General features: G+C 36.2%; 4 protein-coding genes across 4 annotated transcripts; 2 read left to right on the top strand and 2 right to left on the bottom strand.

The window, feature by feature from the left end:
* Positions 1–83: 83 nt before the first annotated feature.
* Positions 84–950, bottom strand: Dad1 (dolichyl-diphosphooligosaccharide--protein glycosyltransferase subunit). The gene is made up of 2 exons (XM_035088181.1): positions 602–950; positions 84–351 (listed from the first exon to the last, which is right to left on the bottom strand). The coding sequence occupies exons 1-2, from the start codon at positions 804–806 to the stop codon at positions 221–223; spliced, it is 336 nt and encodes a 111-aa protein (XP_034944072.1). The 5' UTR covers positions 807–950; the 3' UTR covers positions 84–220.
* A 656-nt stretch (positions 951–1,606) lies between these two features.
* Positions 1,607–2,375, bottom strand: LOC118069857 (33 kDa inner dynein arm light chain, axonemal-like). Its single transcript, XM_035088200.1, has 4 exons — positions 2,249–2,375; positions 2,040–2,183; positions 1,758–1,957; positions 1,607–1,669 (listed from the first exon to the last, which is right to left on the bottom strand). The coding sequence occupies exons 1-4, from the start codon at positions 2,373–2,375 to the stop codon at positions 1,607–1,609; spliced, it is 534 nt and encodes a 177-aa protein (XP_034944091.1).
* Positions 2,376–4,655: 2,280 nt separating this feature from the next.
* On the top strand, positions 4,656–8,596 carry LOC118069856 (uncharacterized). Its single transcript, XM_035088198.1, has 3 exons — positions 4,656–6,566; positions 7,777–7,952; positions 8,455–8,596. The coding sequence occupies exons 1-3, from the start codon at positions 4,656–4,658 to the stop codon at positions 8,594–8,596; spliced, it is 2,229 nt and encodes a 742-aa protein (XP_034944089.1).
* A 249-nt stretch (positions 8,597–8,845) lies between these two features.
* Positions 8,846–9,902, top strand: LOC118069855 (ankyrin-3-like). Its single transcript, XM_035088197.1, has 3 exons — positions 8,846–9,002; positions 9,209–9,556; positions 9,640–9,902. Exons 1-3 carry the CDS (start codon positions 8,846–8,848, stop codon positions 9,900–9,902), a joined length of 768 nt encoding a protein of 255 aa, XP_034944088.1.
* Positions 9,903–22,020: the final 12,118 nt, after the last annotated feature.

Genomic DNA, 22,020 nt, shown 5'->3' with positions numbered 1-22,020 from the left:
TGTCCAATATTTTAAGACATAATTGTAAATATATGAGCAATAGAAAGTCGAATGACCTGTTCATTTTTTTCGCCTGTTTTATTATTCGTAGAAATGAACACAATTGTTAAAAAATTTCTCATTACATTTTTTAATTTGACAAGAATAATTTATTGCATTATAAACAGTCACAGTACAACATAGTTCATATAAAGATAATAAAAAGTGGTTGTATTTAATTTTAACCAATAAAATTCATAACTACCAGATGCAAAATTATGTGAGCAAATATAAAATCAGCAAATCCACGTTCTGGGCTTATTCCATAAAATTGACTTTTGTTCTGTGGGTTTACTTGCAGTCTCAGGCAAACTGAAATATAAAAATTAAAATATATTGATTTTCTTTGGTTTTTTTCATGCAATTTATCTTAAATAAATTAACCAAATATTTGATTGAAATATTAATTTTTAATTATTTGAAATAAACTACAAATACTATTTATTTTTAGAAACAACTGTCGGTGTATTAAAATTGAAGTACACACCATACTGGAATACAAAAATTCAATTGCTCTAAATAAATATTTAGAAAATTTTATAATTCTGGAATATATTTTTACCTGCGAGTATGAAACAAGATACACATGAAATAAATCCACTGAGAAAACTGTTAAATGGGAATGTACCAACAAGACAACAATATACAAATTGAATCACACCGGTTAGGAAAATGTATAGCAGATAAGCGTCAATAATTTTCAGTTTTTTAGGTGTGCTTTTAGAGTATTCTTGAAAGAATTTTCTGATTACAGCAATCACTGACATTGTATTATTGTTTTCTATATAATTACTTTGAGAAAAAATTAAATCTTGAAAATAGTTCAATGTTGACGCGTGGCAATTCACAACACGGTGGTTGATAAATTTAATACTCAATTCATAAAGAACTGAAACAACCTTTACCGTAAATATGGATGACATAGAAAGTAGCGCCAGACACTCCAAAAGTTCCGTAAGTTAACTAATATTGAAGAAAACTGCCTAAGGAATTGATAATATTATGGACTGATGATGATATATCGACTTTAAGGCTGGGCTCAAGTCAGAAAGTTGACTTTACGTTCTCGCGTTGTGCGGTGGAAGGCTGAAGCTCGATGTCAATTGAAATTGAGTAGGTAACAGGGAAATCGTTCGAAAAATGATAATTTACAGCGATGCATTTAAAAAGAGGAGCCTTAGAGCTCCAAAAAATTCAATCTGTCCAAATAACCTAAATGAGAGTTGAAAAATCTATCCATTTTTCAGAATTTATAGCAGGGACCAAAAATATCAAGTTAAATTATTGCTTCTGTTTTAGAATTGATTTTTATTTTTTAATCCATTTACAAACTCATGAAATTGGATTGTCATTTTTTCTTAATTTGACAATTGTACCGTATTTATAAACGGCTCTCAAAGAGTGTAATTAAATCTAATTATAAATTGTTTTTACGAATATTAATGAGAATGTGAGGATAGTACATCTACAGAGATCACAGAAGATCTAAAGTAATTGAAACAGATGTACACAGAACAAAGTAGATCTAATTGTGCCAAAAAATAGATCTCAGTAGATCAATGTAGATCTATTTTATTTTTTCACGGGGTTTTTTTTTATTTTTTGGAGAAATTATTTCCTCTAACTGAGTCTAAAATAATTATAAATAAATGAAAATTTTTGATAATAGCAATAATAAAGATAATGATTGATACATGAAAAAAATATTTAAAAATTACTTTTAGTTGTTGATTAGTTTTTTTTTTAAATTTAATTTCTTCAGAATGCTTTTTTTGTTCGGCATCTCGTAGTTCGGTTGATTTTTTGTCAGCCTGTTCAAACTTTCGTTGCAACTGAGCTACTATTTTTTCGAGTTCAATTGTTTGAGCTTTCAATTCTTCTGATATAGTAATCAAATCTTCGTTGCTTTCTTCCGCCTAATTAATACATTAATAATTTTCAAATAGTAAAAAATTAATTAATAATGATGGAATTATTAAATAATCATTAAATGTTTGTCTGTAATGCTTTTCGTATTCCAAATGAAATACTACTTTGATAAAGTGTTTGATTAGCAGTCATAATCATTTTAATTTCATCTCTTACTCGAAGCAAAAGTAACCCACGCTCAGCACAGTTAATAGTTATTTGTCTTATGATTTCATCTGGAATAAAATCAATTAACTTAATAACATACAGTTTTTTTAGTAAAATTAAAAGAATAACTCACCAAAACATTGGGAATATAGTTCTCTTCGTACTGGACAAATTCCAGTTCCTCTAGCTTGTCGTTGTTGTATGATTTTTTTGCACACACGATAGTTTTTCAATAATACCACACACTTCATACATTGCATATTTTAAAAAATACATTAACTCAAATCATTATTCTATACATGACTAACAAGTTAACTCATTAAAAACTAATATAAATTAGAATCATCTTAGCTTTTTAACCTTAAGGCTGGGCTGAAGTCACGGAGGCGACTGATTCCCCCTATCATAAAATGGAATAAATGGTCTCCTGTGGACTTTGGGCGTATTTAATTTTTAGGGCATTCGCGTAGTAAAACTAGAGTTGGTGGAGACTGTCAGAGAGTGGAGTTCTTCAGTTCGCCCAGAGAAACGTATGAGAAACGTCTTGCTTAGACCGACTGTCCGCGTCTACATTTTTCGGTGACAGCTGCGAATTGACCCTCGCCGATTGCCTCGCGAACAAAATATCCAAGCCACTTAGAGACCGTTGAATAACTCAACGTAAAAGGTTAGAGAGTTCCATTTGTATTGTTGTCGTGAGTGGACGTCTCTGTTCAACCGTCGATACTGTGAAAGACTTTTCTCCAATTTTGAGGACCCTATTGTGGCCACAACCAGGGATTATCATCCAATACTGTTGCTGAAGCGTTATCAAAAGAAATCTGGGGCGAACCAACACCCGGACGACCCGTTTAGACCACCGACAGCGTGGGTTTTTCCCAATGAACCTAACATCAAGTTGAAGATGGATGCAACTACGAAAAGAAAAGCTGAGGCCCTTGGACAGGGCGATAAAAATAAAAATAAAAAATTAATCAAGAAGTCTATGAAAGATTTAGGCATTCTCAACTCTGCAAATGTTGAGAAAGTCTTTAATGAAAAAATAAAGAAACAACACACTAACCTAAAAAATGCTAGAATACATAAAGCGGCGTCGCTAGAGGAGATGGATTTCTCGCATGAAGAGATCGACACGCCATCTGTGGGCGTTTTTTCACAGCCTAAACAAACCTCAAGACCTACCTCGCCAGTCGATAGGGCAGGTATCACGACCAAGAACCGTTTCAGCCAGCTCTCAAGCGCGAATACTCAAGATGCAGCTCAGCCAAGCACCTCACAGATGAATCCACCGCAACGGGATTCCACAGCTCAGTCAATTAAACCAAAGCCAACCAAACCTCCACCTATATTTATCTATAATACAAATATCAAAGAAACTCTTACCTATTGTAAGACCAAAGCTATAGCTCTGAATACGATTAGAGTGAAACAAACAGAAACAGTAGTTAGTCTATCAGCCACTAACAAACAGGTATATGAAAAGTTGCTAGAGGCTTTGAAGGAAGATAATAAACCGTTCTATACATATACCCCCAAAGAGAACAAAACTAAAACACTAGTTTTGAAGGGAGTGTTTGGAGGATTTGATGAGAAAGATGTAGCGGAGGAAATCAGGAGTCTAAACATTGAAGATGTACAGGTCATTAAGGTGTCCAAAATCACCTTTAACAAAGATAGACCCGATTTGGTGCAATTCCTAGTACAAATTTCCAAAGATAGTAACCAGGCTAGTCTAACAAAAGTTAAGTTATTTTTGTCCCAAAGGGTTAGATGGGAGAAGCTGCGAAAAAAGCAAGCGTTCCAATGCAAAAACTGCCAACGGGTAGGTCATGCCAGCTCGAATTGCCATTTAAAATTCAGGTGTATGAAATGCGCTGAGTCCCATAAGCCAGGCGAGTGCACAATCAAAGAAGGAGCACAACGTAGTGAGCTAAAGTGCGCAAACTGCGGTGATACAGGCCACCCGGCCAATTACAAGGGCTGCAGATACTTAAAAACTGCTGAGGAGATGCGCAAAAATGCCTTAAGAGCTAAAATAGATATCAAGAAAAAGAGAGAAGCGCACTACAACAACTTCATCAGACCAAATGTGTCCTTCGCAAACGTGAGCCAAAATGCTGGCATTAGAGCACAATCAACAACAACATGTAGGGAGTCAAACCCACTGAATCTTAATACGCAAAACAACACAATATTTGACCAACTAAATGGTACAGATAATGTTAACATGTTCAATCAATTCGAATCCCTATTCAATCAGTTCAAAGACACTATGTTGACAGCTATGAACACGCAGCTACAGGCTCTGTCACAAAGGATTGCTGAAAACTCCTTAAACATAGACCATATCCTCTCAATAGTCCATTCCAACAATGAATAATACAGCTAATACGTTAGATACGACTGATACGATCCAGCAAATGGATAATTCAACCATTAAACTCATCAAGTTATGTGCAATAAATGTCAACTCACTTTGTGTTCTAAAAAAGAGGCATGATCTCCAAGATTTTATTAATATTAACAAGATAGATATAGCAATGATTTCTGAAACTAAATTAAATAAGAATCATAAAAGAATAACCTTCCAGCATCACAACTTCGTACGAACAGATAGAAGAGCACCTAAAAGAGGAGGTGGAACAGCCATTTTAATTCACAAAAGGCTGCACTACGAACTTATTTCATTCCCAAACTCACATAAGAATAACACAATCGAATACACAGCAATCAAAATTAAAACTAATAAAGCAGTTTTGCTGGTCCTCAGTATTTATGCAGCGCAAAAGACCACGGACACTTTCATCGAGGATCTCGATAAGTTGTTCGACGATCTCAACCTAAATAGCAACAACATCTTCTTCATTATTGCTGGGGATTTAAACGCTCGCCACACTGCATGGGGAGACACGAGGATGAACACCAGAGGTGCTGCGTTCTATAATTGGACCAGGAATAGCAACTATGCTCTTAAGGTCGCACATTATAGCTCAATGTTCCCAACTTTCCCCAAGGCCAGTTCATACTTAGATCATTGTATTTGTGACAGCAGGCTAAGTCTCGTCGGATTAATCAACAATAAACTTGACACTATTCCTTATGACAGCGACCACAATGGCATTATCTTCTCCATAGATACACATTCAATTTTCCAGGGCATCATACGCCCCCCGCCTCCACCGATCAGATTTAATTACAGATGTACTAAATGGGATGACTTTACTGACCATCTATTATCAGCTAGAAATAGCAGCGACCAGATTCCAGCTGACAGAAACCTATCAATTGAGGAAATAGACAATCACATCGTAAGATTGGAAAAAATGATATCAGATTCGATTGAGGCAACAGTACCTAAAATCAATACTAATAAATACAACCCATATGTCAAATACGTCAATAATAGAGTCAAGAAACTGCATTCAATAAAATCTCAGTTATTAACCAGCATGTTCAAAGTAGTAAAGGCAGGGGCTGGTAAAGTTTTAATTCAAGAATACAAGTCTGCAATCAAACATACCAATAAGTTACTCCAGAGTGAATTCAATAAGTCCGTAACAGCATACTGGGCAGCTAGAGTGAAAAGTATCAACTACAGAGACTCTAATTCCTTTTTCCCAACCATCAACTCGACGCTAAGATCAAAGTCTTCACTCTCAATTGAGGCTTTAAAAGTGGACATCAACTCAACACTTATTGCGGATCTGGATCTAGCAGGAGCACAGGCTCCAGTAGTTAATAACATGTTACACATCTCTAACCCCACCAACATCCTGGATGTCATTGGGAAGCATTTTGAAAATATAAATTCCCCCAGATTCACAGATGAGAACCAGCATGTAAGAGATCGAGTGACTCAGGCATTAGTGGACATCAAATATAAACGAAGGCTTAACAGATCTCAAGGAATTACAATAACCAATTTCTCAATAGATAACCTAGCTCATACACCAACGGCTGAAAATGACTCTCCTAATATATTCCACAAACATGAAGAAGTAGGCGCTATTATAAAGTACTCAAAGAATAAGTTATCCTCAGGATTAGATGGTATCCCTATGATTGTCATTAGAAAATTACCTACGGAGCTAGTCATGGACTACACAACACTATTCAACAATGCATTGAACCACTCATACTATCCCAGACGATGGAAGCAGGCGAGAGTTATTCCAATCCTGAAAAAGGGCAAGGACCCCACTGATCCAACCAGCTATAGACCAATAAGTTTAACCTCTAACATCAGCAAGCTTTTTGAGAAACTAATCAAAGAACATCTTATTAGACATATTGAGGAGCATAAAATAATTCCGGACAATCAATTCGGCTTCAGAGCAGCCCACTCCACAATGCACGCAATAACTAAGTTCTCATCGGACATTAACAAAGCTGTGTTAAATAATAAGCTGGTAGGGGCAGTTCTCATCGACCTGGAAAAGGCTTTTGATTCCGTTTGGCTGGACGGGCTAATCTACAAGCTCATAAGTGCAAACTTTCCACAATTTCTTACCTTGCTGATCCTGGATATGGTGCATGGAAAATCTTTCATTACCTGGAATGGTATAGGTACTTCGACCGGGTCATTTAACATCCTAGAAGGTCTCCAACAAGGTACTGTGACCTCACCGCTGCTTTTTAACATCTTCAATAGCGAGATCCTCAACCTATTCAATATGAATGAAGAAAGGGAAGTCCAATCGATTGCCTATGCAGATGACCTTGTTATTTATTACAGTGATCGCAAAATCAATATCATCAATAAGAAACTGAATGATACATTGAACAATATTAATAAATATTACCTGGAATGGAATCTGAGAATTAATCCAGCTAAGTGTGAAGCCATCTTATTCAGGAGAACTGTAAATGAGATTCCCTACTCTACGGTACAGGACATCAAAACCTTCTCTATAGAAATCAGAACTCAGGGTTCGCTGCTCTTTACTCCTATACCAACTAGGGAGATAGTTAAATATCTCGGAGTCAATTTTGACTACCTACTGAGAATGTATAAACACCATGCCATACAACTGGGAAAAGCAAAAAAAGCCTTTCGAGCTAACTCTAGAATATACTACAATAAGAACCTCGAAGCTAAAGCCAAGACTATCTGCTATCAACTAATTGTGAGACCAATTATTACATACGCGGCCCCTGTGCTGTGGAATATGGCGGCTTCTACAGTAGAACAATATCGAAAGTTCGAAAGATCCTGCCTGAGAGCCTGCATCAACCAATGGAGATCCGCAGACTCCGGTTACCTGTTGAGAATTTCAAACAAACATCTCTATAACACTGCAAATATCGAAAGATTTGACATCCACACACTGAAACTAACGAGAAATTTCTTTGCCGCCATCAAGAAGGTTAAAAATGACATCACAAAAAAGCTGGTCTGCGAGAACACAGCAGAATGCCAGAGAATGGCTAGAACTGGCTACACTCCACCAGAGCTGTTTACATATCTTGATAAGATCGGAGTGTTTCAAGATGAGCGGAACACTCCAATCCTATACCACACCAGCAGACACTGTGCGCACAAACCCATTCCCCTAGATGGTAATAATAATATTGTGGGCAAGAAAGTTTACTCGTCATGCCTTTCAGATAATGACCTCTTTTACACAGGCAGGATAAATGATAAGTATTGGTGGTTGACAGATGATGATAGATTTATCAGTGATATTAGGAGGAGAGCCAGATGGAGAGCAAACCAGCAACAAGCCAACAGACCCAGAGCTGGGCATCGCAGAAGAAGACATTGAGCCCAATGTTGAACATTTCTCTGTACATATGTATATATTTCTTAGTCTTAGAATAGGTTTAAGTAGTTGTAGGTATTAGTATTAAGCTCTTTCTGCCCTTGAGGCGTGATAACATGTCTGTTTGGTTGTTTAAAATTTTTTCCACACATTGTAATAGATCATCACCAGTTAATTGGTAGCACTAATTATATTTTAACTTGCGTAAGCATATCTTAATATCATAGTTGTTTGATGGTGAGACCGCCCCGGAGGCGCATGCCAACTTTTATAAATTATCATTAAGGTCTTTGTAAGGGATTTTAGCCCTACTTAATTATATTGTGTTTTCTTTTTCAAATAAAGCTCCTTTTTAAAACAAAACAACATTTTTCGGTGAAACCGTACAATATTGAGTTATATAATAGTTGGTGTGTTCCGTCAGTGCAAAAAGTATAATAAAAAAAGGACAATTTTAGGCCATTTACAATAATGTAGGCTTGGATATCATATTATTATTACTTGATAAAGGAGCCAATATATATGCTAAGAATCATTAAAATCACACACCTCTCCGAATTGTGATTGATTATTACAGAATAGCAGCAGCAGCAATACTTATTCAAAGAGGAGCTCTTGTCGGAGAAAATTTATCTTTATTGTTGGTTAAATCTGCTGTACAAAATAATCCCATTTTAATCAAGATGCGCATTGAATATGGGATGCAATATAAGCCATAAATCGATTTACAATATTATCTCAGCGTCATTTTTCCTGAAGGATGTCAAGAAATTATTGACAAATATATCCCAGAAATACTTGTGACGAGATCTGGTTATCAATACAGAGTATGTATTAAGGCGTTGTTAAAATGGAATTTCACCATTAATCTAAGCAGTCATCATAACGAGAATTTCATTTATTCAGCAATAGAAAAAGGTTATTCACCGATTGTTTTGCGACTATTAGAACTGGAAATTAATGTTAACATGGTAAATCCACATACAGGACTCAATCTTCTGACAGTGGCTTGTTCACATAGATACGATGAGATTGTTGAAAATCTTTTGAAACATAATGCGGATGTGAATCTGATAATACCATATGAGACTTGGATATTAATTAATCAGTCGTATTTTAATAACAGTATCCATGATGTCAATGTTTTGTTTCTATCAAATCATTCGTGAAATATGACATGCTTACACATCTCTGTTTTTAATTCGAATCTAGTCATAACAAAAATCTTGTTGAGGTACGGAGCAAAGACATTAGAAGATCCAAAATTTATTAATATAACTTCTTTCGCTGCCGAAAATAATGTGATGGTGAAATTTTTTGTATTCTTTTAGAACATGCATGGTCCAGAGACTATGGTATTAGTCTGGATGGTAATTCACTACTTCATAAAATGATAGAAAATAAATACGATCCAGAATGTATAAAAATGTTGTTGAAACTCAACTTCCCGGTTAACATCTTAAACCGCAACGGACTCACACCACTTCTTCTTGCCTGCAAAACGTATTCAGCAAATCAATTGAAGACCATTGAAATACTTTTACAATATAATGCTGATGTTAATTCTCCTGATAATAACTTTATGACACCTTTGCACATTGGATGTGGAGATGAAAATCGGAAACAATTACAAACTTTTTCGGAAAATGGAGTTGATCACTTTGATATAAATCCTGAAGGTCAAATACCCGACTCCGTTTATAAGCTAAATACTAAAAAAAAAAAATACAACTATTGCTAAAACATAATGCAAATATTGAAGCTGTAAATAAGAGTGGTTGGACACCACTTTTTGTAGCTTGTAGCTTTGGAGATATTGCAGCAGTTAAATGTCTTTTAGAAAATCATGCTAATCCAATTGTAACGGATCGGGATGGTGAAACAGCTCTTCACTTTATTTGTGCATCGCAATCTGAAACAGCTCTCCAAATAATACAATTATTGCTAAAACATAATGCAAATATTGAAGCTCTCAATAAGAGTGGTTGGACACCACTTTTTATGGCACGCCGTTTGACTATTTAATGGGTTAAAAAAAAATAACATCAAATGGTAATCATTCATCATTAAAATGAATAAAAATTATGTCAGGACATAAAAAAAATAAAATAATTATTATTATGTAACAAAAATAGAAGGATTTAATATCATGCCAAAATTTGACAAAATGAATTAAATTGATGTGCAGACATAATAATAATTCGGTAAATTATAATTTTGTCACAACATAATGTAATGTCTGAATGTATTTTAAATATTTCACATAATTATCTAAAATATATTTTAAGAGAAGCTAAAAATGAATAGCAATAAACCTTAAGGATTGAGGTTAACGATTATTACTCAAGTTATTTTTTTTGAGTTTTCCTAAGATTTCGTTAAAATAGAAAGGATTTCGAAGAATAGTTGAGGAAGTCATTTTTTCGATATTTGATTGCTTTTGGAAAACCCACGTGGCGAAAAGCAATAAAACTTTAAAAAAAGAGTACGTGACATAAGAAGAGCGTTAGCTTTTCCAAAAAGGGAAAGACCATGCGGAGGGACTTGTGCGCGCCTGAAGCAAGGGACTTCTAATTATGTCACATTCGACTAAATAAATATGTAAGGTTCGATGCATCAGTCAGTTGTCGAAAAAGTAAGATCGAGATCAGATCGTCGTAGAACATCTCTTGAAATCGTAAGTCTCGTTTTGTCTTGAGTATTGTATTGATAATATTTCAACGTTTGTAAATTTTGGTATGAAGTTTATTTGATCGTCAAATTATTCTTAAATGATATTTAAATTAATTCGTGAGTAAAAGTGAATAATTGCGCTGACTGGAGCATCGACTAAGGATCAATTAATGGTTATTCATCTCGACCAGAGTAAAAGAAATCATCTGTTGGTAACGTTTAAATTGTTGTTATAATTTTTCAATAATTTTTATTCAATAAAATTTTGTTATTGTTCTTTCTCTATCGAAGATCCCCTCATCCCTGTCTATTGGTCGAAAGGGTAAGACTAAAATCACCATGTTTCCCTGTCCTGAGAAGGACATTTTGTTTGAGTACCTCGCCTTATAGGGCATAACTCTGGGGATGACTCTACTTCTAGTGACGGTGTTACTTGGGACGTGATATTCTTGCGCCTTTATAAAGGCACGAGGATACACGCATCGAGCCCAAGGTCTTACAACATACCACTACGAGTCCAACCTCAATTGACCGAAAACACCCGGCTCTCTACATATCGTTTTTCGACTTTGCAGCTCCGGATGCGGGCTTGGATTTCAGTTTCCCGTAGTACCAGTTTTATGCGCTTTGGTCGGCGGCCCCAGTTGTTTATGGTGTGAGGGGAGCACCGTTATATTGCCTACAGCTGAAAGAAAAAAAAAGTGGTTAGTTTTAATGTTTCCTGAAATATATTAAAGTTTAAAGTTTATCATTGTTTTGTTTTAGTGTTTGTTGAGGATTGTTAAGTGATAATCCCTATCCGTATGATCCACAGGTTTTAGGTGTTCTGCGAAGATTGCAGGCCTGCAACCTGTGCCTAGGTGCTCCGACAACACCCAGGTGTGGATCAATGAAGTACCCGAGCTATGTTTTCTTACGGCGCTGGTAATGGTAATGACCTGCTACTTCTGCGGGGTGGAGGGTTCTGTGTGCTCTGTGTGCTGGGCATTGCCGCTCCAGTTCGCGCTACCCTCCTTTTGTCTCTTACCGCCTTGCGGATTCTTCTAACTTCCTCGAACAATTTCTCTTCCCCGCATGACTTGACAAATTGTCCGAGGGCCCTACATGTGTCCTCCGTTTGGACAAATTTTGGCGCTATTTCAGACCATGTCGATCTGAGGTCAACATTCGTTTCTGAATGTATGACCGCCATGAGACTCGTGCGTCTGTCTCTATATGCGGGACAGTGCAGCAGGAAGTGCTCCACTGTGTCTTCATCTCCCCTATTGCAATTAGGGCAGGTTGGATCTGCTTCGGTGGCGTATTGTGCACGGTGTGCACGGAATATACCATGTCCTGTGAATATTGGTGTCATTATGTTGTTTAGGCGTATCCACTGATTATCGAGCCTGTCTGCTATGTTCGGGAAGATGTGATATGTTTTGCGGCCCGTCTCAGATGCATCTCATTCTGCCTGCCATATTTTTATCATTTGCAATCTGAGGTTCATTATCGGCGTCGACGTCTCCCCTGACGTATTGTCGTTTAGGGAGATTCTAGTGCCGTTGTACGTTACTACTTCGTCGGTACGAAGTGTATATCGCGCATTAAGATTATTAATCGCTATGCGTATAGGCGGGACGCCCATCGCCACGCAGAGGCCGTCCCTCGGGGTGGATGCGCGAGCATGCGCAACCACTCCCAAGACGCTCCTCTGTGCGGCCGCAAGCGTCAACCAGTCTTTAGCATTGCACAAATCGCTCCATGCCGGGGACGCGTAAGCAATTACTGGCAGGAAGCACCGTCTATATGGGGTTAGACAGGTATGATAAGTAAGTCCTCAACGCATTCGCGAAAGGCGTCTTATTTTGTGGAATAACTTTTCCGCTTGCGCCCGTCGTTTATGAATATGCATGGAGATGTTAAGGTCTCTGCCGAACCAGACCCCCAGGTACCTAACCGCTTCTGGGTAATTTATCCTGTTACCCTCTATTGTGATCTAAGGCGGTTTACATTCATGCCTGTCTTTCTTTCTTCTTAGATGTGGCTTATATTCTCTGTAGTTGGGATTGTTTTTGTCTCTGTAATTTCTCTTGCCTCTGAGTATTACTTCTCTCTTCATAAAGATTGCTTCCGTCTTCGTTTTCGACAGCTCAAGCTTGGCATTCTTGCACCAATTGAGTATTGTGTCAACGACTGCCTGTCTTTTGGTTTCAAGCGTCTTCCTTAAATTGCCATCAATGATGACGATTAGATCATCCGCGTACGCTGCATATCGTTTTCCATGTTCAGACTGATCAAGTGTTTTCAGGAGATCATCGAACATGATGTTCCAACACAGTGGGCCAAGCACAGATCCCTGAGGGCATCCACGCGTGGCCCCTTTTGTGGTTGAGCCAGTTCCCCATGATAGGCTAACTGTACGATCTGTAAAGTAATTTTGTATTACCTTGGAGATATTTTTGGGGCAATTTTGTGATTTTAGTCCCTCGAGGACTAGGGGCCACCATACATTGTCAAACGCGCCTGAGATATCGAAGAGCAATGCAACCACGTTACGTTCCGTGGACTCTTGCACCGCTCTTCGCACCGTCAGTATCGCATCCACCGTTGATCGCCCTTCCATAAGGCTAGGACTAAAAAAAGGAACTTGAAGTCTCTAAGGTTAAGCATATGGTTTACATATTGACACCTTTAAAGAGCAAAATTACATAACAATTTTTGGGGGCTCGTCCGTGATTGCAATGATCTTCTATGGAGAAATAGTTTAAATGTCTGATAATTCTGGATCATCTGATAATAATAAAAAAGGCTATTTGTTGAGAAGTACCGGTGACTTACTATATCCTGAAGGTTTAGCTCCGCCCACGAGTCCTAAAAGTTTCAAGTTTGTTAATTCGGGTATCGGTGATTTAACGAAAATATCAGAATCGAGTGAACTCGTTAATTGAAACTGAAGACTCATGTGGTCTCAAATTATTGAAGACTGAGCATCCAAAACTTTTCATAGTTATTGGAACTTCACTCGGTCAAGTAGAAGCAACTAAAGCAGTCAACACGACAATTGATAAAAGTAAAATTATTAAATTGCACGGTATTGCAAATGTACCAATAAAGACGCTCGGAAGTGTAAAAGTTAAATTATTTAATAAAGAGACTGTATGTCATGTGATTCCTGATACTTTAGGTATTCCGCATGCAATAGAGATTGTAAAATTGAAACTCAATCAGATTTTAATGAACTAAATTTTAAAAATTTTAATACGGAAAAAATTTTGTCAATTGTTGAAAATTTTAAAAATGATAAAAGATTTAAGAAAATTATAAAGTTATTGAGATTAAGCCATTTAGGCGAAGAAGAAAGAAAACATGTTGAAAAAATTAAAAAAAAATATGCAGATCGGTTTCATATTCCAGATGAACCACTAGGGTCAACAGATGTATACAATCATAAAATACCTACTACTTCAGATATTCCTATAACAGTGTAACAATATCGTACACCTCAATTTTTAAAGACAGAAATTGAAAAGCAAATTAAAGAGGAACTCGACACAGGCATTATTGAGCCTTCTGAGTCTCCTTATAATAGTCCGGTTTGGATCGTGCCTAAGAAACCAGATTCGCAAGGTAATAAAAGATGGCGAGTCGTTATAGATTACAGACCATCTAACGGCATATACATTCAATAATTTTATCCGTTATTTGATCTATCGATTTTGTATTATCAATAATACTGTTATTTCATGATTTAAAAACACTACAAACAAATTATCTTCAATTCACCCATACTGCCAGCTTCTAATTATTTTTTAATATTAGGGTCAACTTATTGCTTGTATCGCTTTCTTCTCTAGTTTATATTATTATACTACAATTGGTGACAACTACAATCGTCTTTTTAGTTTCATTATGAAATTTTTACTACTCTTAATTAATGTAAATTTTAATAAGCTCCATTAGGAAATCGATTCTATTATTATTCATGACATCCTAATGAATCTAAGAATATGTCAAACATGTTTATTTCTCTATTGAAGTCATTAATTTTGATTAATTTAGCTTCCATTCACTATTGATAAAAATATTAATTAATAGTTATTTACATTCTAATTGCTTGCAATAAACTATACTCGTACACAATATTTTATGTCACCACAACGTTTATGTTGAAATTTTCTATTATCGTCACTCGTATTAGAATTGAAATAAATCAATTTCTTAATATTCGATATCAAAAGAGTATATAATCACATAAACTTCACAATTGTTTTCTAAGATTTCTATAGTATTGTAAAAGATTCTTTTACAACCCGATGTGATTTTTCATAATCAATCATAATACAGTTTACTGTCTCCGAATCAATTCATAAATATTCTGATTTTATTGTGAACCTAATTTGTGTTCTGCATAATTCAATAAATCATTTTTCATCAAATAATTTGTATGATATGCTACTCTCGCTAAATAATAATATTTTTAAGAAATTTCTTTTATCTAATTATTTAATATTATTATGTGTATTTTTAGATCTAACAAACTTTTCTTCGACCGTCCAGCTCGAAATGTTTACAAGTTTTCGCCGATAATTTTGGATTACGTTTTGATCAAATTTTTCTTAATTGTGATATTAATCATAATATCATAATATAATAATTATAGTATGTAGTTAGAATAGAAAAACAGTTTGTTTCAGAAAAAGTAAAGAACATGACATGGGAAGTAAACATATAATTTTAATTTACAGGTATAAAGACCTATTCTGCAAATTGGATCTGTAACTCTATTTATTCATCAGTATAAAAATTGCGTGATTTATTTTCCATTATCATACGTTTAGACGCGTCAATTGATTTCTATTTCATAAATTAGGGTCATATATCAACTTATGCGACCACAATTAGATTATTAACAAAAATATGATACATTTTTTATTTTTCCTATTAATAAGATATGTATGCAATAAACTCGATTCCGAAAAGAGGATGTATATCCAGATATACGTATATCGGATGCATACGCCATTTCCACGACGGTTGTCAAAACAGCGTGAATGTGAAAACTGTTGGCTGTGGAAATGAAAGATATATTTATTTTAACCGATTCCGCGACCGGTCCTGGAAATAGATGATAGACCTGAAATAATTTCACGACCGTCGTGAAACTGGCATTTGGTCGTGGAAATAAAAGATAAATGACTCCATGTGTCGTGGAGGTGGTAGCTGGACATATATATTTATGTTTGTGTACATAATACAAATTAATATTACAGATCATTTCATCGAGTCCTTTGTAATTATTAAGCTATGGAAGGATCTCATCGCTGAATAGTGATAAGTTGCAAAAATGAAGTTAAACTAATGTTATGTGTAGTATATTTTTTTCCGGATTGTTGTCTTCATGTCGACAACGACATATAATTATTCATTTAGTTATAAGTACTAGAATCATAAATATACATATGAATATTATCCATTACTATTTTCAGTGCAATTATTCAAGAACCCTCTGATAATATTCACTCCAATAGTGTAGGCTCCAATAAGATAAATAAAATTGATAAAGATTTAGCTCATTCTAACATTGTTCATCTAAGTGCTTTATTTGACGGAGGATGGCAGAAAAGAGGACATAATAGTTTGTTAGGTAGCTCTTTGACATTATTACTATCTAAATCAGTTCAGTCCTTTCTTTTTTTTTTAAGCATTTTATTCTATTTATGTAGATCATGCTTCTTTAATTGGGTGGTTATCAGGATTGTTATTAGGTGTTGCTTATAGGACAAAACACTGTTCTTTATGTGAACACGGCCATTTACCAGCAGATTATGATTGCCGGTTGAATCATGAAGGTTCTGCTAAATCGATGGCATCAAGTATGGCAATTGAATCGGTCGTTCCTAACAATTTATTAAAAGAACAAAATGTACAAATTAATACATTTATTGGCGATGATGGCTGCTCAGTAATTGCAGCTATTCGACGAGAATCAGGTCGTATGATTACGAAGCTTTTTGATTTGGATAATGCCGAGAAATCGATTACGTCTGCTTTACGAGCATTAAATTTATCATCGGAAATTATTGATTATTTAGCTAATTGCTTCATTCTAGCAATTAAAACGAATAAAGATAATGCTATAGTAGTAGAGCAGGGGTTAAGAAGTATTGTTCATCATGCATATGATGAACACAATTTATGTGGTGATTGGTGTCATGGTCGAGAACCTCATCATCGATTTAAATATTTGCCCCACAATAAACCATTATCAGATCCGGATTTGAAATTAACACTATTAAAACTGTTTAATAGAATGGCAGATAACTCCGACAAGTTAGCTCCATGTGCATCAACTTAAGCCAACGAAGCTTTCAATCATACTGTTGCCAGTAAACACCCAAAATCGCATCACTTTGCTGGCTCCGAATCATTTCCATTCAGAAATGCTGCTGCAGCATGTCAGAAAAATATTGGAGTCGATTATACAATAGATGTTAATAAGAAGCTTCAACTTTCTCCCGGTCAACATACCGAAAGTTTTAGGAGGAAAAAAGCAGAAAATGCACTCTTATAGGCAAAAAAAGCTGAAACAACGGAGGTGAAAACAAGGAGACTTTTTAAAAAAAGAGAAAGAAAAGCAAAAACTGCTACTGCTCAGAATCGAAAGGGAGTAACCTATGAAACTGACATAGGCTTATGTAAAATACCTGACTTGATACAACTCAACGCAGGTAAACTCACAATTATGAAAAATAATAAAATGATTCACATGGAATAGTCGTTATTTCAGATGACACTCCACCTAATTTTTCGAAATCTAGAATTGTTTTATTCGATTTAGAAACAAGCAAATTGGGATATGGTGTAGATGTTGGCCCAGTAGATATTTTTTCTAATCAGTTTTAAATTGAAATTATTCAATAATCTTGAGTCTATTTATTGCTTCCTTTCCAGATTGCAGCGTTATGTGATAAACATGTATTTAATATATACACGACTCCAAAAAATGGGATTTCACCAGCAGCAAGCACAATTACAGGTTTGACTGTCCATGGAGGTGGATAGTCAATCTAAGAATGACAGCAATTAATTAAAATGAAAGAATCCGTGCGGTCAACTCAAGTCTCAGTCAAAAACTGGAGATAAACAAACTCTCCCCTCGTTGCTATAAACTATCTAATCATCAAGCAATCGTCGTTAACTAACAAACTGTCGTTAGTCTAATAATCATTAGATGGCGACATACAAATATTTTACACTTCTCCCGATCATCTGAAAATTGCCACCTGGCAATCTCTATTAGTTGGGTAAATATATTGGATTAGGCTGAAATAAAAAAACATGAAAAATCTAAAATTTAATTTCTAATTCGAAATTATGATAATCAAAACAATAATCATTCAGCCTAGTTTCCAATATTGCCGCTTCCCAACTCTGTCTGCTTTAAAAATAAATAAAACAAATTATTAGGAGGGAAAAATCCTGCGGCGGGTAAAAACCTCCAAACAGACCAAAATGATCTAAATTAAACTAAAAACGTGATTCTATACAATAAAAGATTTCTTAAAAACTAATCGTCCGATAGTCAAATTAAAAATTTAAAATCTTAATTTTCATCTTCAATTCCCTTTCCATCCTTCTTTTTCGTCAGGAGGAACCACTGGGAAGAACCAAAAGAACCCAAAGAGTAGGAAATGCCAAGAACTGGAAGGTTATGGAACTAAACAAAATAAAAGTTCCTCACAGAATCAAAGTTCTTTAAAAATTTCATTTTTAATCATAAATTCAATGTTCAATTAATAATACGGTTAAATGGTCACATTTCATGGAGTCAATTCTCCAAATAAATTCCGACTTCGCATCCTTTATAAATAAAATCCGACTCTCAAATAAATGATTAAATATTATAGAAATAATCAATTCAATTCCACCTTGCGCAAGGAATTTTCAAAAATAAGTTCAATAGCTTCTGCTCACTGTGCAAACTAAATTATTAAAAATTGGGCTCACAGTTACGCATACTATCCGAACAAAAATATTAGGATACCATGGACATCTAGTACCTCACTTTACTTCACTTTGGCCAATAAATGAAGAAAAGGATTCCAGTACAATGACTCCAACCGTGTATATCCTACAGTAACTCCACGAGAACGCTCCAGGACAGACATTGTGAATTTGAATCAACAATCAAATGATCAATGAGAACCAACGTTCGCAAACTGGAAGTTACAAAAACCCTGAATTCAACAGAAATTAGGAATCCAGAAAGAGTCAACAATGATTCATTATCATCATACAGAGCGAGTCTAATCATTTAATCACTTTAAAACGACCATTCAAGTTTTTCTGAAATTCGAAACACAACATCTTTAAGTAGATTCCCGATGCATGAAGACCTTCCAAAAATAACTAAAACTTGAAGCGATTTCCTTCACTTACTAGAAAAATTGAATTAAATCTCTGAATTTAATCTAAAAGAATTTCAAACCAAATCTAACTACTTTCTGTTAAACTTGATTCAACAGCCTGAAGAATCTTACAATTTTTCTTAAAATGACCTTCTATTCCACAAATCCAACATCTAAATCCATGAAAAGAATTTTGATTATTAAAAGATTTTAAATTTCCTTAAGTAGAATCAGAATGATTATTATTATCATTATAAATTTTATCTTTTTTAAAGTTATTGTTAAAATTGTTTTTATTCTGACCTCCGAAGGTCAAATCTTCAATCGACTCGAGCTCTAGAGCTCTCTGAGTTGCTAATTTAAGAGACTCAATTCTCTCCGAACGAAAAGAAAATTGTAACTTTAATTTTTTCAATCCAGAAATGAATTGCAAACCAGCAATTCTATCTCTCTCTTCAGAAGAAACCGAAGGATACGCAAATTTGATAAGCCTATCCAAATCATTTGAAAAGTCTGTTAAATTCTCATTTTCAGACTGTTTTCTAGCCTGAAAACGACTAAAATAAGCTCTAAAAAATTAAGCTTCACCAAAACCATCTTCTAAAATTTTCTTCAATCTTTCAAAATTCCCTAAATCTTCTAAACTCAAATTTTCTAAAATAACTTGAGCTTTGTCCTTCAAACAGGACACTGAAATAGATGCTTTAACTTCATTTGTCCACTTATGCAGACAAGTGATAGTCTCAAATTGACGGGAATAAGATTCCCATGTCTGAGAACCATCAAATTTTCCCGGTTTTGCAAAAGCTAAAGAACTATTATTAACCGAAGAAGTTGAGACCGATTCAACCAAATTATTAGAATTATTTTCTAAATTATGAATTTCCAAATTATTATTATTATCATTATTTCCATCTTGCGATTCGTCAGAGGCGTTTGGCCTTTGAGGCTTTCTGTCTTTGAGGGTGAGCCGAGGCTGCGGCTGTTCAGTCAAAATTCTTTTACAACCGGCTCAGGGCGCCAATCACCAGGAATACCACGTGCGCTGTGTATTCGTGATAGACATTTCTCATGACCTCCATGAGCTCTCTGTAGCGTTCCTGTTTATTCTCTTCTTTTACACGTACATTCGTCTCAGCCAGGGCTGAGAACTCAATATAATATACGTGCTTGGTGGTATGGTCGAAAAGAGTAATATCCGGCTTATTGTGTTCAATACGTTGGGGCGTAGAGAGCGGGTAATTCCAAAGAATTCTTGCTCTCCTGTTCTCAACGACTGACTCAATTTCACCCGGCATATAGGGCAGCACTGGTGTCTCGTCTATTCTATAAGAGTGCCGAAGGTGGTAATACAGCATTCTTAGGGCAGCGTTATGCCGGTGGAAGTAGGCTGAGCGCGCTAATATCGGACAAGCCGATAATACACGATATAGCGTCTCATCTACATTACCGTGGCAAACTCGGCATCTTGTGTCCTCGAGTTGCTCGTGCATAACATCACGCCGGTAGGCAAGGGTGGAAAATACACCATCTTGGCAGGCCATAATAAACCCTTCGGTCTCAGAGAACAAGCCAGCTGACTTAAGGTATTGGAAAGTCTGCTGGTGTGACAAGTCCTGTGTTTCGAGATGACGGTAAAACACACCATGTAAGGAATTTGCCACATGTTCGTCGAGCAGTTTTAACTGCTCGGTTGTTTTTATATCGACCTTTCGCTGCCCTTTGGTTAATTGCAAGAGCCTTAGACCGTCTGGGCTGCTAGGGTCGAAAACTGAGCCGAGGTTCTGCGCTGCCTGATATGCTTCTCTATATAGGAACGCATCCCTTCCCAGTAGTTGTCTAACCCAAACTCTATGCCGATTGCACTGGTATACTCGGACACAACCTCTAGGGCTGCTCGGAGTCTCTCAGGACTTGCCGCGTACACTTTCAAGTCATCCATATAGAATAGATGTGTGACTTTGTGTACGCGGTTGGAGACTCGTCCGGCTTTATATTCAGGCGTTCGGCGTAGAGTGACAGATAATGGCAGTAGTGAGATGCAAAATAGAAGAGGACTCAGGGTATCTCCCTGGAATACGCCTCTCCTAAATGGCACTGCTCTGGTAGACACTTTCTTTTCACAAGATGTTATGGTGAAACGTGTCTTTCAGAGCAGCATCAGATGTTCGATGCATCTCACTATTTGTGGGGGTACTAAAAGGCATTCGAGCAAGTAGAGGAAAAGCTCGTGAGATGTTGTATCAAATACCTTTCTGTAATCCACCCAGGCCATTGACAAGTTGCGCTTGTAGTAGTATGCGTCCATTGTGACGCATCGGTCTACTAGCAAGTTTTCCTTGCAACCTGTCAAGCCACGCTTGCTGCCACGTTGTTCGTTTATCTGTCTCCATACAGGTTCTATTGCAGTCAAAACCCTCTCGTTCAAGATCTTCGTAAACAATTTGTAGAGAGTATTTAGACATGCAATAAGCCTGTAGTTTTTGGGGTTAGACAGATCACCACTTTTGGAGATCAGCGCAATGGGCGTATCTCCTCCTAGATATTCTGAGAAGATACGAGCCAGATGCTGGTGAGATGATGTCAGTTTCTTCCACCAGAAGGTGGGGATTGCATCTGGCTCAGGGGCAGCCCAGTTCTTTGTGCCCCTTAAAGCATTCCTGACCTCATCAATGCTGACTCGTTGAAACTCTTCAGGAATTCGTGATAGATGTTCGTCACAGAATTCTCTGAAAAGTTGAAGGGCTGGAGTGTCTACATCTAGCGCACTAGTGCAGCCATATATTTTGATCCAGTAGTAGGTCTTTAGGATCAGTAACACGGCCGTATTTAAAGTGTGATGTTCACGTCTAATACTCGCCACGATACGCCAAATTCTTGGCGTGTAAGGTCTGTGAGTATTTAAGTGATCCATCACACTTTGAATACGAGATGCACCTTGTCGAGCCTTTTTGATCTTATTTGCAGGCTTAACTCAGGATTGACAGGTGTTCGTCTGCCCTGAGTAAACCCTTGAGCCACATCATAGACTGCATTATTCAGTGCAAAAAAGGTCTACACCATCTGGTGCCCGATGGTCG

The sequence above is a fragment of the Chelonus insularis genome, unplaced genomic scaffold, assembly GCF_013357705.1.
Source record: "Chelonus insularis isolate UGA/USDA-ARS -01 unplaced genomic scaffold, ASM1335770v1 contig_44_pilon, whole genome shotgun sequence".
Lineage (NCBI taxonomy): Eukaryota > Metazoa > Arthropoda > Insecta > Hymenoptera > Braconidae > Chelonus > Chelonus insularis.
The sequence above is the reverse complement of the archived record's forward strand: the minus strand, read 5'-3'. Positions and strand labels throughout refer to the sequence as shown.

Excerpts from the sequence above, each read along its gene's own strand:
- LOC118069855 (XM_035088197.1), top strand. The coding sequence starts at position 8,846 with ATGGTAAATCCACATACAGGACTCAATCTTCTGACAGTGGCTTGTTCA. Across the intron at positions 9,003-9,208 it reads TCAGTCGTATTTTAATAACA|AACATGCATGGTCCAGAGAC; the intron begins GTATCCATGATG and ends GTATTCTTTTAG. Across the intron at positions 9,557-9,639 it reads CTTTGATATAAATCCTGAAG|CTGTAAATAAGAGTGGTTGG; the intron begins GTCAAATACCCG and ends CAAATATTGAAG.
- LOC118069857 (XM_035088200.1), bottom strand. The coding sequence starts at position 2,375 with ATGCAATGTATGAAGTGTGTGGTATTATTGAAAAACTATCGTGTGTGC. Across the intron at positions 1,958-2,039 it reads TGGAATACGAAAAGCATTAC|AGGCGGAAGAAAGCAACGAA; the intron begins AGACAAACATTT and ends AATGTATTAATT. Across the intron at positions 1,670-1,757 it reads AAACTAATCAACAACTAAAA|ACTCAGTTAGAGGAAATAAT; the intron begins GTAATTTTTAAA and ends TAATTATTTTAG.
- LOC118069856 (XM_035088198.1), top strand. The coding sequence starts at position 4,656 with ATGATTTCTGAAACTAAATTAAATAAGAATCATAAAAGAATAACCTTC. Across the intron at positions 6,567-7,776 it reads TGGAAAAGGCTTTTGATTCC|ATGATGATAGATTTATCAGT; the intron begins GTTTGGCTGGAC and ends GGTGGTTGACAG. Across the intron at positions 7,953-8,454 it reads ATAGGTTTAAGTAGTTGTAG|AATAGCAGCAGCAGCAATAC; the intron begins GTATTAGTATTA and ends TGATTATTACAG.
- Dad1 (XM_035088181.1), bottom strand. The coding sequence starts at position 806 with ATGTCAGTGATTGCTGTAATCAGAAAATTCTTTCAAGAATACTCTAAA. Across the intron at positions 352-601 it reads ATCTTGTTTCATACTCGCAG|TTTGCCTGAGACTGCAAGTA; the intron begins GTAAAAATATAT and ends TTTATATTTCAG.